We start from the raw sequence: 15,778 nt of genomic DNA on the forward strand, positions 1-15,778 counted from the left end.
TAAACGTTTCATTCGTGTGCTGTTCTGACCAAACGGCAACCTTCAGGTCTCTCTCGTGAAGCCAACACGGAAGTGACTAAAACTGCAATTCATCGACTGGCCGCTAGAGGCTGGCTCCAAAAGGTAGTCTGTCCCATAGACTCCCCATGTTAAAATGCCCAACTTTACAGCAGAAAAAAATGTTTACAGCCTGGTACAAAAAGTGGTTTTGGTCTATATAGCTAATTTTGCCCTTCATGACAACTGTGAGGGGGTGAATTTTTTTAGAACTCATCCGTTGAAATTATATTAAGCCTTAAAGTTCTGCATAATTAAGGGCGTGGCCACTTGAGTGACAGGTGGATTGCCGTCACCACCGTCGAGCTAGTTGGACGTGTTGTTTCAGCAAACCCAACCCTTTGCCCATTTTCGATAATCCGGGAGTGACACGTTGCCAAGATGGCGACGGCCGGCTCCGCCCACTTTGAGCTTCAAAAACGCTCTTCAGAAACCTACGGGTGATGTCACGGACACTACGTCCATGTTATATACAGTCTATGGTTCTGACAAGCGCTTTTTCTGAGCACACCCAAAGCGCTCACACGAAAACGAAAAAGCCCGTCAAACAGTGCCTGATTACTGAACTAAGTTATGTTTTGTGCTAATACTGTCAAAACACACAAGGTTTATGTATAGACTCAGTTGGTTATGTCTAAAATGAAAGTAAACAACTGAGAGAAATGGATGCGTGCTTGTATATTAGATGCGTGCAGGTCTTAAAGGGACAGTAGGCTATATGCTGCCGACTGTAATTAAAGTGATAGTTCACCCTAAAATTTAATTTCTGTCATTATTTATTCACTCACATGTTGTCCCAAACCTATAATTTCATTCTTGTGCTGAACACAAAATAAGATATTTTGAAGAATCTACCAAACAGTTGATGGTCCACATTGACTTTGATAGTAGGGGGAAAAATACTATGGAAGTCACTGTGGACCAGCAACTGTTTGGTTTTCCACCTTCTTCAAAATAGCATTTATGTTTAGCAGAAGAAGGAAACTCATTCAGGGTTAAAACAACTTTTGAGTGAGTAAATGAAGGTATAAAAATAAAACACTAGCCTATTTTAATTTTTAGAAAAATCACTAAATACTCTTGACTGAAAAACTTTAATACAGTTGCTTTAATAGGAATCAATGTATATAGTATTTTATTTTTATATTTGTTCATTCAATTTTTTAAATTCTCCTGCTAAATCAGTGGTTCTCAAAGTGTGGGGGGCGGGCCATCAGCAGAAAAAGAAAAGAAATAAAACCATAAAACTTAGAATGGGAGATGGATCAGTTTGTGAAAGCGAAGAGAAAAGCCATAGATGAAGTCACACAGACCCAGGCAGGTGCTGGTCATTCAAAAGCTAAATGCAGAAAATATGACTAGGCATATCTTGCTCCCGGCTTCACTCACCGTGTCTATACCGGACGCTATAGTTGTCAAGTCGCGCCACAACAGCTCTACACTGGACGCGACAAAGTGACCATTGTAAATCATTTTAACTTTGTGTCAGTACATCATAAATAGAACAAGGCATCAGTTTAATGTCGGGGTTTTGTCGTGTTGTGCCATGCCGCGCCGCATCCACTCTTCACTCACCCTATGTACTCCTTTGAGCCCCGGTCTGCTATTATACTGTCCTCACGATGCGTTGCTCTGCAAGGCTAGACAGCTAACATGAGGGATGAAACTCCATTAATGACTGAAGGTGTAACTTTTCCTGGGTTTAATTGAAATTTCCTTTTTTCCATTTTTATATTGTAAAACTGAAAATACAGAACAAAACAGACATATCAGTATACAAATACACTAATAAAAAGCTAAACACAAAACATAAACTACTGGCAGGTAAATTATACATTTCTGAAAGCAACAATGGCACTTTCTTAATATGAAAACAATATCTTTCAGTCACTTACAGACAAATAGTGTCCCAGGAACAGCGTAAAGAGAAAATTTAGATGCACCATCTATCAAGCCGTGCACTCATACAGGGGAAAGGGCAAATGAGGCGTGATGGATGAAACCATCAGGAAAAACCAGAGAATGAAGATATGAAAAGAATCAGTTAACCACCTGAGTGAAACCATCAGCACCGTTTTAGAACAGGGTCTACAGCTTATACTAAACCTCTGTTCCGTTTAGTTAAATGTACAATACTTGCATTACCTTGCCCTGGAATGAGCGTACGGATGCAGTCTCGGATGAAAGTCTTGATGGTTTGGAAGTTCGGTGGTGTAGGAGTCGCGATCACCTTCTTCCGGGTTTGAAGAGTGATTAACTCCAAAGATGTTCTGACTTGATGGTGATTGGGAGTTTCTTCTCAGTGGAAAGTGAAAAAGAGCTAAGAGAGACATCAGCTGAGATCCTAGGATCTTTGGTGAATGTAAAGACAAGGTCGAAGCCTGGTGCAGACTTAAGAGTTGCAGAAGCGTTCTAGCTCGCATCCTCATCTTCTCAGAATCTAACAGAACCGCAGACTGACTGAGGCGGGTCACTGATGTGAGAGTTTTATCTCCTATTGAGCTCACACCTCCGGGAGGTCACAGAGCCAATGGTGACTTTCACTTTTGGAGGGAAAGTTTATGACTCTTTGTCTTAGAGAAGGGGTGTCCAAACTCAGTCCTGGAGGGCCGGTGTTCTGAAGAGTTTAGCTCCAACCCCAATTAAACACACCTGAACCAGCTAATCAAGCTCTAACTAGGCATACTAGAAACTTAAAAGCAGGTGTGTTGACGCAAGTTGGAGCTAAACTCTGCAGGACACCGGCCCTCCAGGACCGAGTTTGGGCACCCCTGTCTTAGAGCATGGTATTTTTCATATGTAATTTGATTGGGTGTTGATGCAAAAACTTCTAAAATTTAGATGCACCATCTATCAAGCCGTGCACTCATACAGGGGAAAGGGCAAATGAGGCGTGATGGATGAAACCATCAGGAAAAACCAGAGAATGAAGATATGAAAAGAATCAGTTAACCACCTGAGTGAAACCATCAGCACCGTTTTAGAACAGGGTCTACAGCTTATACTAAACCTCTGTTCCGTTTAGTTAAATGTACAATACTTGCATTACCTTGCCCTGGAATGAGCGTACGGATGCAGTCTCGGATGAAAGTCTTGATGGTTTGGAAGTTCGGTGGTGTAGGAGTCGCGATCACCTTCTTCCGGGTTTGAAGAGTGATTAACTCCAAAGATGTTCTGACTTGATGGTGATTGGGAGTTTCTTCTCAGTGGAAAGTGAAAAAGAGCTAAGAGAGACATCAGCTGAGATCCTAGGATCTTTGGTGAATGTAAAGACAAGGTCGAAGCCTGGTGCAGACTTAAGAGTTGCAGAAGCGTTCTAGCTCGCATCCTCATCTTCTCAGAATCTAACAGAACCGCAGACTGACTGAGGCGGGTCACTGATGTGAGAGTTTTATCTCCTATTGAGCTCACACCTCCGGGAGGTCACAGAGCCAATGGTGACTTTCACTTTTGGAGGGAAAGTTTATGACTCTTTGTCTTAGAGAAGGGGTGTCCAAACTCAGTCCTGGAGGGCCGGTGTTCTGAAGAGTTTAGCTCCAACCCCAATTAAACACACCTGAACCAGCTAATCAAGCTCTAACTAGGCATACTAGAAACTTAAAAGCAGGTGTGTTGACGCAAGTTGGAGCTAAACTCTGCAGGACACCGGCCCTCCAGGACCGAGTTTGGGCACCCCTGTCTTAGAGCATGGTATTTTTCATATGTAATTTGATTGGGTGTTGATGCAAAAACTTCTAAAGATTCTTAGAACACTAATATGTTGCTTAGGTATAAACATATAATATACACTCTCAATTAGATCATCCGAAGACAAATTCATAGAGACCAAACATGGTATATGTAAGGTTACATGAATGAGTGGTTCTATCATAAGCATGCATAAAACAGTATACAATACAAAAGACAATATACAAGAACAGTAACAACATACACAATTACCTGAAGTAAATGTGTGTTCATTCAAAGAAAGGTTTTCCTATGCATTAATTAGAGAATAGTCCATTTTTATGGGCATTATGTGTCTGTTTTAGAGAGACTCGAGTAAGAGTTGATTCTCTCTACATACTTTTAGGTCGTAAAAGTTTATCTCATCTGGCTGAGGGGTCCTGGTTGCCATGGTAACCAGGGGCCTGGGGTCGTTCCCAGACATGCTGGCACCCAGTATGTTTATTGGGTGAGGGGTCTGTGATTATTTGTTAATCTAATAAATAATTGATTTGTTAAATCTAATGAACAAATGTGTGTCTGATTGGTCCAAATGCTACAAAAGGCTTGGAGGGGCCAGGACAATTTTTAATATACCTCTGATTGGATTCGTCTGAAAAAAGAAAGTTACATACACCTAGGATGCTTTGAGGGTGAGTAAAACACAGGCTAATATTCATTTTGGGTGAACTAACCCTTTAAACTGCATTTGGACCCACTGCCTATTGCCTACTTATGCTTATTCGTAACAACAACCCACCCTGGCAGTGGGGTAAATTGTAACAAAGACACTCCATATATTTGACATCAACTTTTAAGGGCTGTAATATTCTTGCAGAGGATTCAATTGGTGCCTTTTATAGAGAACAAACATGGATGTTTTGTATAAGTTTGAGCACTCTATAGCTCAAATTCTGTGAGTTACAGATGCTGAAACAAAAAGTGTTACAACCATACCCGGTCTCCCCTACCGATTATGTTGCACACCTTGTGTCTGGTAAGCTATTTTCTTTTATGTTGTTATGTAAAGGTTACGTTTGTCCATGTTTAATGCTTATAGCTATGTGAAAGTAAGTGTATAATTGTAACAGTTCATTGCTGGAGCTGAGCGGAATGAGAGAGAGAGAGATGCAGAGTGTGTGCAGGGCAAGGGAACGCGAGGAACGGTATTAAGGACCACTGCTTTAGAACATTGATTTTGAAACTTTCAAAAGTTTTGCATTTGTGAATCCATTAGAATCGTTAAAAGACAGAATCGCGATTCATATATGAATAGATTTTTATGTGCACCTCTAGTTTTCTCTTCCTCTTCTCTAAAGCAGCACAGGCCTCGCCCCCTTTGCTGCCTTTTCCCGAGGGCGGGGTTTATCTGGGTTTGTGATGTCACGAACCCGGGAAGTAACTTGTTGTAGTCCCTACCAACCGTTTTTCTAGGCATTAAACTGCCAGAATTTTAAAAGACGATATCTCCGTTTGCATTGATCTTTCCGCTTCGTAACTTTGCAGATATTGTTTATGCTCAAACAGCAACATTACACACTAACTAATGTTAAAAATGTGAAATCGCAATGAACCACCCCTTTAAATATTTTTTTCCATCAGATTAAAAATGGATTATTAATCACTCAAACACCTTTATCTAAACCATTCAGTCGCCGGTCTAACAAATCTGCCATGTTTTTTAACACTTTGTGTAGTTCTAATCGAATCCTCATCCAACATGCAATGGGTTGTGGGTAATATTAGCTGTTAGAGTGTGCACGGATCTGCACTTCAAATTTCCACTGGAAAAACAAAAATCAACTGGGTACCTTTGGGGTACTCATTTTAACATCCTACGATTTGGGAAACACTTTGAATTTCGAATACTATTCAGGACGGTTAGTATGCAAATTGGGACGACCTGCTAGTTAGGTAACCCACTGTAATAATTTAAAGGTGCTATGTACTGTCCAATTTTTGTACAAATGTGTACAAATATAGAATCAGCAAACTACTATTTACTATGTAAAGGTATAGTATGCACTGCGAGAAATGTAATAATGATTTTTAAAAAACAAGGCAAAATGAGGGAACAAAAAGTCAAACTACTGTATATCAAGATAAAGAAAAAAAGAAGAAACAACAATAGAATGAAACAAAGCAGCGGAAATACATGTTAAGGTGGCAAAGAAGGTTCCTCAAAAATGCCATGGGATGTAGGGTGGGGTAAGTTGAGCAATCCCCTTTAGGAACATTTGCATCATTTTAGTATGTTCAAGATGTGCTATCTTGCTGTTTGCAATCAAAAGAAAGGTCATGGGAAAGTATTTTATGCCAAAAACTGAGTTACTGTGCATGTCAAACATTATGTCTCCCACACTGGACCTCACAAAGACTGAACAGCTACTACATTTGCTGAAACATAATTAACATTCTCTGTATTAGTAAATGTGGCCCTGGACCACAAAACCAGTCATAAGGGTAAGTTTTTTAAAATTGAGATGTATACACCATCCCGAAGCTGAATAAATAAGCTTTCCATTGATGTATGGTTTGTTATGATAGTACAATATTTGTACTATCATAACAAACCATACATCAATGATAGTACAATATTTGGCCGAGATACAACTATTTGAAAATCTGGAATCTGAGGGTGCAAAACAAATTAAAATGTTGAGAAAATCATCTTTAAAGTTGTCCAAATGAAGTTCTTAGCAATACATATTACTAATTAAAAATTGAGTTTTGATATATTTACAGTAGGAAATTTACAAAATATCTTCATGGAACATCTTTACTTAATATCCTAATGATTTTTGGCATAAAAGAAAAATCTATCATTCTGACCCATACCATGTATTTTTGGCTATTGCTACAAATATACCCCAGCAACTTAAGACTGATTTTGTGGTCCAGGGTCAAGCCTCAAAGACATTTGTTAATGTTTAGGTTGATATTATGTTTAAATGTTTAACCAGAGCAAAATTACCCCAAATCATCACCAAAATGTTTTTGGATCATAGCTTCTTCTTATTGGGGGATTGAAGCATTATCAGGATTTTCTAGCAACTCCATGTTTAAACTGCTTCGAGGTGGATCAAAATCTTGATCACAATATGAGTCCATTTCAACCACAGTAAACTAGATATACAGTCAAACCAAAATTTATTCAGACACCTTCAACATTTCTCACATTATCAGTTTATTTGCTATAGTTTAGAAAATGGTAATAAACTACGACAAGAACTCAGAGTTACACTGTGTCAGAACAAATTCAGCTTGATGATGTCAGATTACTCTGATAGAAAGGTATGTAACAAAACATGGTCAGGACAAAGTGTCAAATCAAATTTTTGGTCCCAAATTTTTATCAATTTTACTGATAGTCCACTGTGTGAAGAATTTTTGGGTAAAATATGTCAGTTTACTTTATTTTGCTATCCTCACTTACATAAATGAACTATAGTGTCCTGCACCCACAAGTAAAAATTTATTACTGAAATCATTACAAGTATGTAATTATGTCTAGGGGTTGTGCAACCCTAAATAGGTCTAAACAAGCGTCTAATGGTGAAACCACATAGCACTAATCTCCCACTGCCTCTGTTGTTTGAATTTTAAATGCCCTTGCTGAGCTTGCTCAATTCTTAAATAATAGCATTAATTTAAAAATAATATAAAATTAGTTTTTTTCCTAATATTTTTATTTTAATAGAAATAAATAGTGTATAATTTAGATGTGAATGTTGATCAAATAGTTATGAAACTCGTATTCTACTCCCACGACAATAGCTGAAAGATGCCATTAAAACAGCATTACTGTTTCCTCTGTAAATTGATTCAGAGTCAACAGCTCATTTGTTAGTTACAAAATACTCTAGAATGGAGTATATTGTTAAATGTTTGCTCCAGTATATTTAAAGGTGTCATGAACTTCCTCTGTTTTTTATTTGGTACTGTTCTCTGAGGTCCACTTATAATGTCATCAAGATTTTTACATCAAGAACATCATAATTTAGAGGTAATAGGCTATTTTCTGTCCTGTTTTTAACCCCCCTCATCAGAACGCTCTGTTTGAATATAGGCGTGGCGGATTGTAGACTTGGAAGTAAACGCCCACTGCTATGATTGGCTAACAGTTGTGCATGTTTGTCAGCCTACATCCTTCACAGATGGACACTGCTGTGATTTAGGTTAAAGGGGTCATATGATGCGATTTCAATTTTTCCTTTCTCTTTGGAGTGTTACAAGCTCTTGGTGCATAAAGAAGATCTGTAAAGTTGCAAAGACTAAAGTCTCAAACACATTACTGTCAGATCCAATATAATCGGCACAGCACTGAGTTTTAGTTTCAATCTTTCTGAAAATCCTGCATCGAATTGGGAAAAAAGTATTTGCAAGATATTACTTCTCATATCTACTTTTTTTCGCTTATTGCCTTTATAACCTACAACTGAACATGATTCCAAATAGTGAGAATCCAAATATTGTTACTAAAAAAATTTTTTTTTCTTGTTTACATAAGTAATTATCATACGTTTCTTCTTATAAAACATTTTTATTTGTATAGTATATTTTTCTGACTTTTTTACAGTGTGACAAGCTAAATATAACCCCATGGTGTATTGTTTTATTTCATAAAATGTAACATCAGAATGTCACAGACAAAAAAATATCAGGACACAAAGGATACATTATACAGAGAAAATGCAAGCTCTATATTCAGTACAGTGTGTCTCAGTGTAGAACGTGAAGAGCTGCTGGATTCAGTGCAGCAGGATGAAGGAGAGCAGAGAACCGCAGAGGAACAGGAAGCTCTGAGTGACACTCTCAGCACTGTTACACAGGTTCCCCTCACAACATGAGATGCCCTGAACTTCACCAACTGATGCTGCTGCATCACAAATAGATTTAGAGACACAGCCTTTTACAACTATTGACTGGTCTCCAAAATTCCCTGAAGAAAGTAAAGAAAACACAGGTAAGTCTAAGCTGGAAATTGGTAAATGTGAGCTGTCTCAAAATCTCAATCATAAGAGAGATAAAATAACCACTTTTTCTCTTCCATATTCTCACCTGTTGCTTTAACACAGCGGTCTTCACCCCCTGTGCAGCTCAATATTTTTAAGCAGCTCTGTCCATCACAAGAGTAACATTTCATTCCATTGGAGGCGCTAGTGCTGGGATCTACAGGATGAAAAAAAAGTATTATTGTATTTTCTGTACAAAATATAACATGTAATGAAATAACACTCTTTTAGCTGCTCCATTCAATTAATTCACAACTGAAAAGCTGCACTCTCTATTTTATTTCCTGATTGAATGTCCTTTGGAAGTAAAATGAGTGTTGACTTTAAAGATCATTTGCAATTGGTCAGTAAAGCACAATACCTGGAGCATCTTGGACGTTACACCGGTCTGTGTTACAGCACACTGAAGATGTCATTATAACACCGAGGTTCATGGATCCACTTACACAGCCAACAGCACAATCTTTAGCCTTCACTTTAGCTCTAATGTCACCTAAAACATGAATGATTCAGGAAAGACCAGTTCAACTGCACATTATTTTGATTGTAAATATAATTTTAAACATCAAAATGTAGCATTTTTCTCATTTCAAATATTGATTCGATTTTAATACAAGTTGTATTGTTTACATACAATTTTGTGAGAAAACAAATTCAATAGAAATCTGAATAGAATATTCTGTGATTAGATTTGTAAATTCTGTGAGGAAATTAGCAGTTTTGTCAGAAGTTACATTTCCAGTAAAAAAAAAAAAACACCAGCATCTCCATCAGTCAAAAATAACAGTGAATTTCAATCCATCATATTGGACTTACCAACTTGTGTTACAGCCGTTGAACTCATGCATTTAGAAGATCCACTGGAACACGTTTTTACGTTTTGATTCGCACAAGAACCCGTCAGACTCATACACTCATAACAGCTGAGAGAGTGTCCTTTAGTAATAAAAGAGAGAGAGGTAGCGAGAGAGACATCAGTGATCCATATTTATACTCAATAGCATAACAAACACTATTTGTCTTTGTACCTGCAGTGAAGAGACTGAATAGAAGAAAAACTGAGATTTGCAGATCCATCTTTGATCAGGAGGTGAATGAAATGGGTGCCTCTCTCAGTGCTCACTTTATAGCTTCTTGAAGGGGAGGGTCTTTATGAGAAAATGAAAGTTTAACAGAAGTAGACATATCTCTTTGTGTTCTGCATAAGAAAGTAAGTCATACATAAATTGTGTATAAGCTTTATTTATTTACTTTTTTAATAAGAAAAAATAAGACAAGAGACAGAAAACAAACACACAAGGACAAACATATGAACAATAAAATAAATAGTGCAAAGAAGTTTGACAGCCTTTCAATGTAAATAATAATATTTAAAATAAACTGATGTAAAATATACAGATATAGTATATTCATGTTTCTTTTCAAATTGATTGATTTAGGCTATGTTGACACTTGGTGTATTTTTTGAAGCTGCCAGCATTTGTTTTACATTATGGAGTAAACCGTGTCCTGAGCGACTTTTATAAATGCCACCGCCGGCATCTTTTTCAGCAGCTCAGAGCATCTATTCAAGTTGAAAAATGTTAGGACGTGTTCACACTTGCCATCTTTTTTGACAAGAAAAAGTTGACAAGGGCACTCTTTTAGTAAAAACAAAAAAAACAAAACAAAAAAAACTGGTAACGTTTTGGTTACAAATAGCAGCCGAGAGTGTCTTTTGTTGCTATAACATCAGCTGCAATAGTACAAAAAATAATGATGATAATCTTAATAAAATAAAGTACAAAAGAGAAAAATACAATGAAAGGGAGAGAGAGGGAAAGGGGGGATGGGGAGTGAACAGTTTTGGCTCCTGCACACTGGGTGGGACATGAAATATCGTGTTTACAGAACCATGAGTTTCCTTTTCTTGGAAATCATGCATGATCAGATGTGAGATATTGGAAAAACTGAGCATGTAATGACACAGAACACAACAGACTGAGTTATTTTGATCACATTCTCAAGCACATGACTAAAATTTGTGTGAAAATTTTTATTAATATTATTATTATCAGGTCCAAAAAAGTAAAAATATCCATCCATGCATTTTCCAAGCCTGTTGTAGGGCCTCTTTGTAGGGTTATGTGGATGCTGAAGACTCTGAAGATGCTCTGATTGCATTCACCTGTGGACACAACATCAAAGGACTCTTTAAAAGAGGTGTGCGACACAGAGAAGAGTTACTTGTGGGGTATGTTTTGCTGTCTCTCGGGGGCAATAGGCCCTCTGGAGATGTTAGTTAGACTGCTGTGTGTGAGAGAGTTGAGTCGGGGGGGGGGGGGGGGGGGTTCTTAGAATCCAACATTTGTGGCTACTAAGATGACTTGCTTTCTTGTGTTATGCCATTACTATAATGCAGCGCTACCAAAACTCACCAAATGCTTTGGAGACGTCGCCTGGGCAGGTGCATCCCCCATCCTACAGCAAGATGAAAAACAGATGAGTCCCACAAATACATGAACAAAGATTCTGTGTCTACAAAGCATGCAAGCAGCAGGGTGGGTCTGTTACTTTTCAATGTTATCACTATAAAGCCTGACATAATGTCAGAAAAACCATTTGTTTAAAGGGGTCATGAACTGAAAAAACCAAATTCCCTTGATCTTTTGACATATGAGAGGTCATTGTACTATAAAAAACACCCAGTAAGTTTCAGAACTCAACATTTTCTGGTTAGTCTAAAAATAGTTTACATATATTGAAGGCAGAAACATTTCAAAATACACTGTCATTTTTGCTCATAAAGGTAAGAGTAATACATTGTTCGGAACCCAGTAAGTTTCAGAACTCAACATTTTCTGGTTAGTCTAAAAATAGTTTACATATATTGAAGGCAGAAACATTTCAAAATACGCTGTCATTTTTGCTCATAAAGGTAAGAGTAATACATTGTTCGGAACTGTAAAGGGTATACTTTTATTTGTGCACACACAATATCAACAAAATGTGCTTTTTTAAAAATAAAGTAGAAAAAAAGTAGAAATGCGCTTTCTGCAGTTTCGGTTTTCAGCTTCCGAGCGCTTCTGATAAACCGAAACACAGCGAATACTTGCCTCACTGACTTGATAAATATATCTAGCTATAGAAAGCTTTGAATGACTACTTTAAAACGAAATAATTCAAATCGAAAACAAAAACTCTTTCATTATAAAATCCCAAAAGATGCATTTCTCTCTAAAGGCGCATCCAATGAGGAGATGGCGAGTCAGGATCATCATCAAATGCATGGATGATTCAAAATGCAGCTTTTCCCGAAGCATTGGTAACTTTTAGTAACTCCCCACGCTCCACCTTCTCCCTGATGCTCTGCGTGGTCAACTGTCACCTGTATGTTAATGCGTGCGTATATGCGTTGCGTATTGCGTAGGCGATGTACAATATTTATAATATAATCAATATAACAATATTTCATACAATAGCCTCTGTGTGCTCTGCGCGTATATGGGCACAATAAAAGGAGAGAAGCTAAATTCGAGACCCGACACAGTCTTAGCACAATGGCTGTATGAACCAGTTTCAGAAATGTTAGTCATACCACAGTAGAACCAATAGAACAATGAAACTAACCTGCTCATTTTAGATGCTTTCACTTCCATACTCAAGATGTAAACTCATTCTCTATCTTTGATCAATCTTTTGCAAGGCAAACATGGACTTTTGTTTAGGCACGTATGCAATGTGTGTCTGTGGTCTTGTTGCTATTGCTAAGTAGAACAAAAATCATGATGTTATTTGTAAGTCTCTATAGAGAGTGTGCGTTGAATATTGTAAATCTAAACCTTTTTTAGCATATCTTATTATCCAGTCTACAATGGGCATCTTGAAGGCAACCCATACAAGCCGGATTGTTGGCTTGTATGCAGTTTGTTTCACAAATGTCAATTTTTGAAGCAATTAAGCAATCATGCACAAGACAGAGTTTTATTTGTGAAGATACAAAATAGCCTGCACTGCACATATTGGTGGATTGTATAGCTTACAAAACAGCATATGTAGTTGTGCACTGATAATGCATGCTTTTGTAGGTGTTCCAGAAAATATAGTATTTATGGTTCAGATTCATATGAATGGATGCATGTTGTGGAGAAGCAAGTTACACAATGGCATGAGTGGTCTTCTGAAATGAAAATTATTTATTATAACCTATTGTTTTATATTAACATTTGAATGTTAACCTGTAACGTGTCTAAACATGCATGTTTGTAGTTGAATGATAATGTTTACTTTGTTTTATTGCTATGAACTGAATGTATGAAACCAACTGCTGAAAAAAACAACAACTTGGTTTAGCAAACTCTTATTAAAACTGTAATTTTTTTTTTTAATTCTTTGTTATATTTTAAAACAGCTTTTAGGAAAATACATTTACATACAAAGAAGGAAGGTGAAAAGATATATAAAAGGAAATGTGGTCTTGATTGCAGATATCATTGCTATACAAAATTGCTGCAAATACTGCAAACTCATTGCAATTTTGTCTTTTATCATGTTGCAGTATTTTGTTTATTATTTGCTTAATAAAACACAGATCCAAAGCACAATAAAGAGCAGCAGAACAACAAAACAAGATTTATTTAGTCAAGTATGAATAGAAATGCATGCGACATTCAGTTTTGTGGTGGTCTTTGCTACAGCTGTAGAATCTGAAGCGCATCTGCACTCAGTGAAACAGGAAGAGCAGAGACAAACCAGTAACTATTTGTTCAATGTGAGGGCCGTATATACTTGAATATGACCAGTCATTTATGGCGTCATCACCCGGGTGTTGTTAAATTCATTTAAGCCTTGCCAGTTTAAACATTCAACAGCCAGAAGACGCTAATGAGAACTCCAGCACACACTGGTGACTAGATGTGCCACTTCCTGGAGACACATTCTAAATTGCCTAAAATAACCAGGTTTTGGCGGTGCAGATTGATCATTGTATGACATCAATTTTGACAGTGAACTTAAAGATACCAAGCCTAAAGGCATAGTCATACGTTCACAACCTGATTGGTTGGGTTGAATGACATATATTTCGTGACGGAACTTACCGAATAACCCAATCAATAGGTGTGTTTGACCTAAATCGGCCGCTTTAACTCGAACACACCTAATGCCGCCTGATGGACTAAGTGCGCTCATTGTTGTGTGTACATATGATTTTATTTTCATCACCTGCAAACTCACAAAGAGCTCATAAAAAGGCACTTTACCTCCTCGTTGCTCCATGCTTGCCCTCTGCTCATTTTGTTTTGGATACATTTACATTTAGTAATTTAGCAGACGCTTTTATCCAAAGCGACTTACAGTTGGGGGATACATAAAGCGATTCTTCTTAAAGAGGCAAACAGACACAGGAAGTGCTTGTAATACCAAGTTTTTAGACATTATTCAAATAAGTACAAGCTATAAAAAGAAGGAATAAATAAAGAGAGAGAATATATATATATATATTTTTTTTTTTTATGATGATGATGATGATGAAGTCAAGTAGCTTTGAAACAGATGAGTTTTCACCGGTCGCTTGAAAATTGTCAGGGACTCAGCATTCCGGATAGGGGTGGGAAGATCGTTCCACCAGCCAGGAATGGTGAACGAGAATGTTCTGGAAAGTGATTTTGAGCCTCTCTGTGATGGTACCACGAGGCGTCGCTCACTAGCGGATCTCAGACTTCTGGATCACGGGCGTCGGCGACGTGTCGGCGATTCCCTCAGATCGCTTCTTTGATAATTCACACTGCTAACGAGCACCGATTTCCCTCCAATTTCGGGCATTTGTCAGCGATTTCGCAAAACCTGTCGGCGATTGAAAAATCGGGCTAAAATCGTGCAGTGTGAACTCGGCATAAGGGATAACGGTAACATAATACGCTGATCGTGGGCTGTTATTTATAAAACAATTTTATAATGAAATGAGATTAATGATTTATACAACATTTTTCATATAGAAATATGTAATGACAAAATGAAATGATAGGCCTACTTTATGATACGTATGAAAGTAATATCGCCACTAGGTGGCGGTAAGTCATTGTGTTAACAAAGAAGCCTTTTATTCAATCTATTCGTTCAAGATGCGGATTCATTCTTGAATTAATTCAAGTGTCTGTCTTTAATAACTGGTCATTGAATTGTTGTCTATAATAATGGATCTTTCAAAGACTGATTCATATCAGGATTCAGGAATGATACACCACTCTGTGCGCCTACTGTGACTTTGGTTTGATGACGTCAAGAAAACACCCGCCCCACCCTTTCACTTCTGAGAGCTACCATCCTTACCTATCATGCCACACAATGTAACTGTAAAAATAATGTACATATGTAACTTCACAAAGTTCTGTATATATTTGATTACATGTGTACATTAAAATAAAAACACTTGAGCCTCTACTTGCACTCTCTATTCGTTTCTTTTAAAAAAAAAACACTAGCTTTCTATATTCTATTTGTATTCTATCTACTTGTTTTCTTTGTATATGTGTGTGTGTGTGTGTATATATATATATAAACCTTGCTACGTGTACTGCATTGGGCTAATCGAGACATAATAGCATTTGCATTTTATTGCTCTTTTGTCGGTTTTGATTGCTTCTGTTGTCCTCATTTGTAAGTCGCTTTGGATAAAAGTGTTTGCTTAATGACTAAATGTAAATGTATTTAATAATTAATGATCTACTTAAAATTTCCACCATACCTACAAGTGCTCAGTGTTATTTCAAAGGACATTTAAACGATCTCTGATTTTTCTTATATTGTGTTTTATTGTATATTGTACTCTTTATTATACATAACTATGCATGTGATCCCTAAAAAAACCGTGTTCTTTAGCCCCGGAATGAATACGCGGAAGTGACCGTGCATATTGGATACAATATTCTAATGTTCCAAATATAATTGTTTGCGCTCTACTTTAACACTGGATGCAAAAAAAATGTCTGTGGTAAGAGTGATCTCTATTCATCTCATTATGG

At 37.3% G+C, this 15,778-nt stretch overlaps 1 protein-coding gene across 1 annotated transcript; it reads right to left on the reverse strand.

Moving 5' to 3' along the window:
- Window positions 1-8,064: 8,064 nt before the first annotated feature.
- LOC107569537 (urokinase plasminogen activator surface receptor-like) lies at window positions 8,065-9,877 on the reverse strand. The gene is made up of 5 exons (XM_016255655.1): window positions 9,806-9,877; window positions 9,594-9,713; window positions 9,139-9,270; window positions 8,824-8,934; window positions 8,065-8,704 (listed from the first exon to the last, which is right to left on the reverse strand). The coding sequence occupies exons 1-5, from the start codon at window positions 9,852-9,854 to the stop codon at window positions 8,514-8,516; spliced, it is 603 nt and encodes a 200-aa protein (XP_016111141.1). The 5' UTR covers window positions 9,855-9,877; the 3' UTR covers window positions 8,065-8,513.
- Window positions 9,878-15,778: the final 5,901 nt, after the last annotated feature.

Source organism: Sinocyclocheilus grahami, unplaced genomic scaffold (genome assembly GCF_001515645.1).
Source record: "Sinocyclocheilus grahami isolate Dianchi unplaced genomic scaffold, SAMN03320097.WGS_v1.1 scaffold1355.1, whole genome shotgun sequence".
Classification (NCBI taxonomy): domain Eukaryota; kingdom Metazoa; phylum Chordata; class Actinopteri; order Cypriniformes; family Cyprinidae; genus Sinocyclocheilus; species Sinocyclocheilus grahami.

Coding starts and splice junctions, on each gene's coding strand:
- LOC107569537 (XM_016255655.1), bottom strand. CDS start 9,854: ATGGATCTGCAAATCTCAGTTTTTCTTCTATTCAGTCTCTTCACTGCA. Junction 9,714..9,805: donor ATTCAGTCTCTTCACTGCAG/GTACAAAGACAA, acceptor TTATTACTAAAG/GACACTCTCTCAGCTGTTAT. Junction 9,271..9,593: donor AACGGCTGTAACACAAGTTG/GTAAGTCCAATA, acceptor TTCATGTTTTAG/GTGACATTAGAGCTAAAGTG.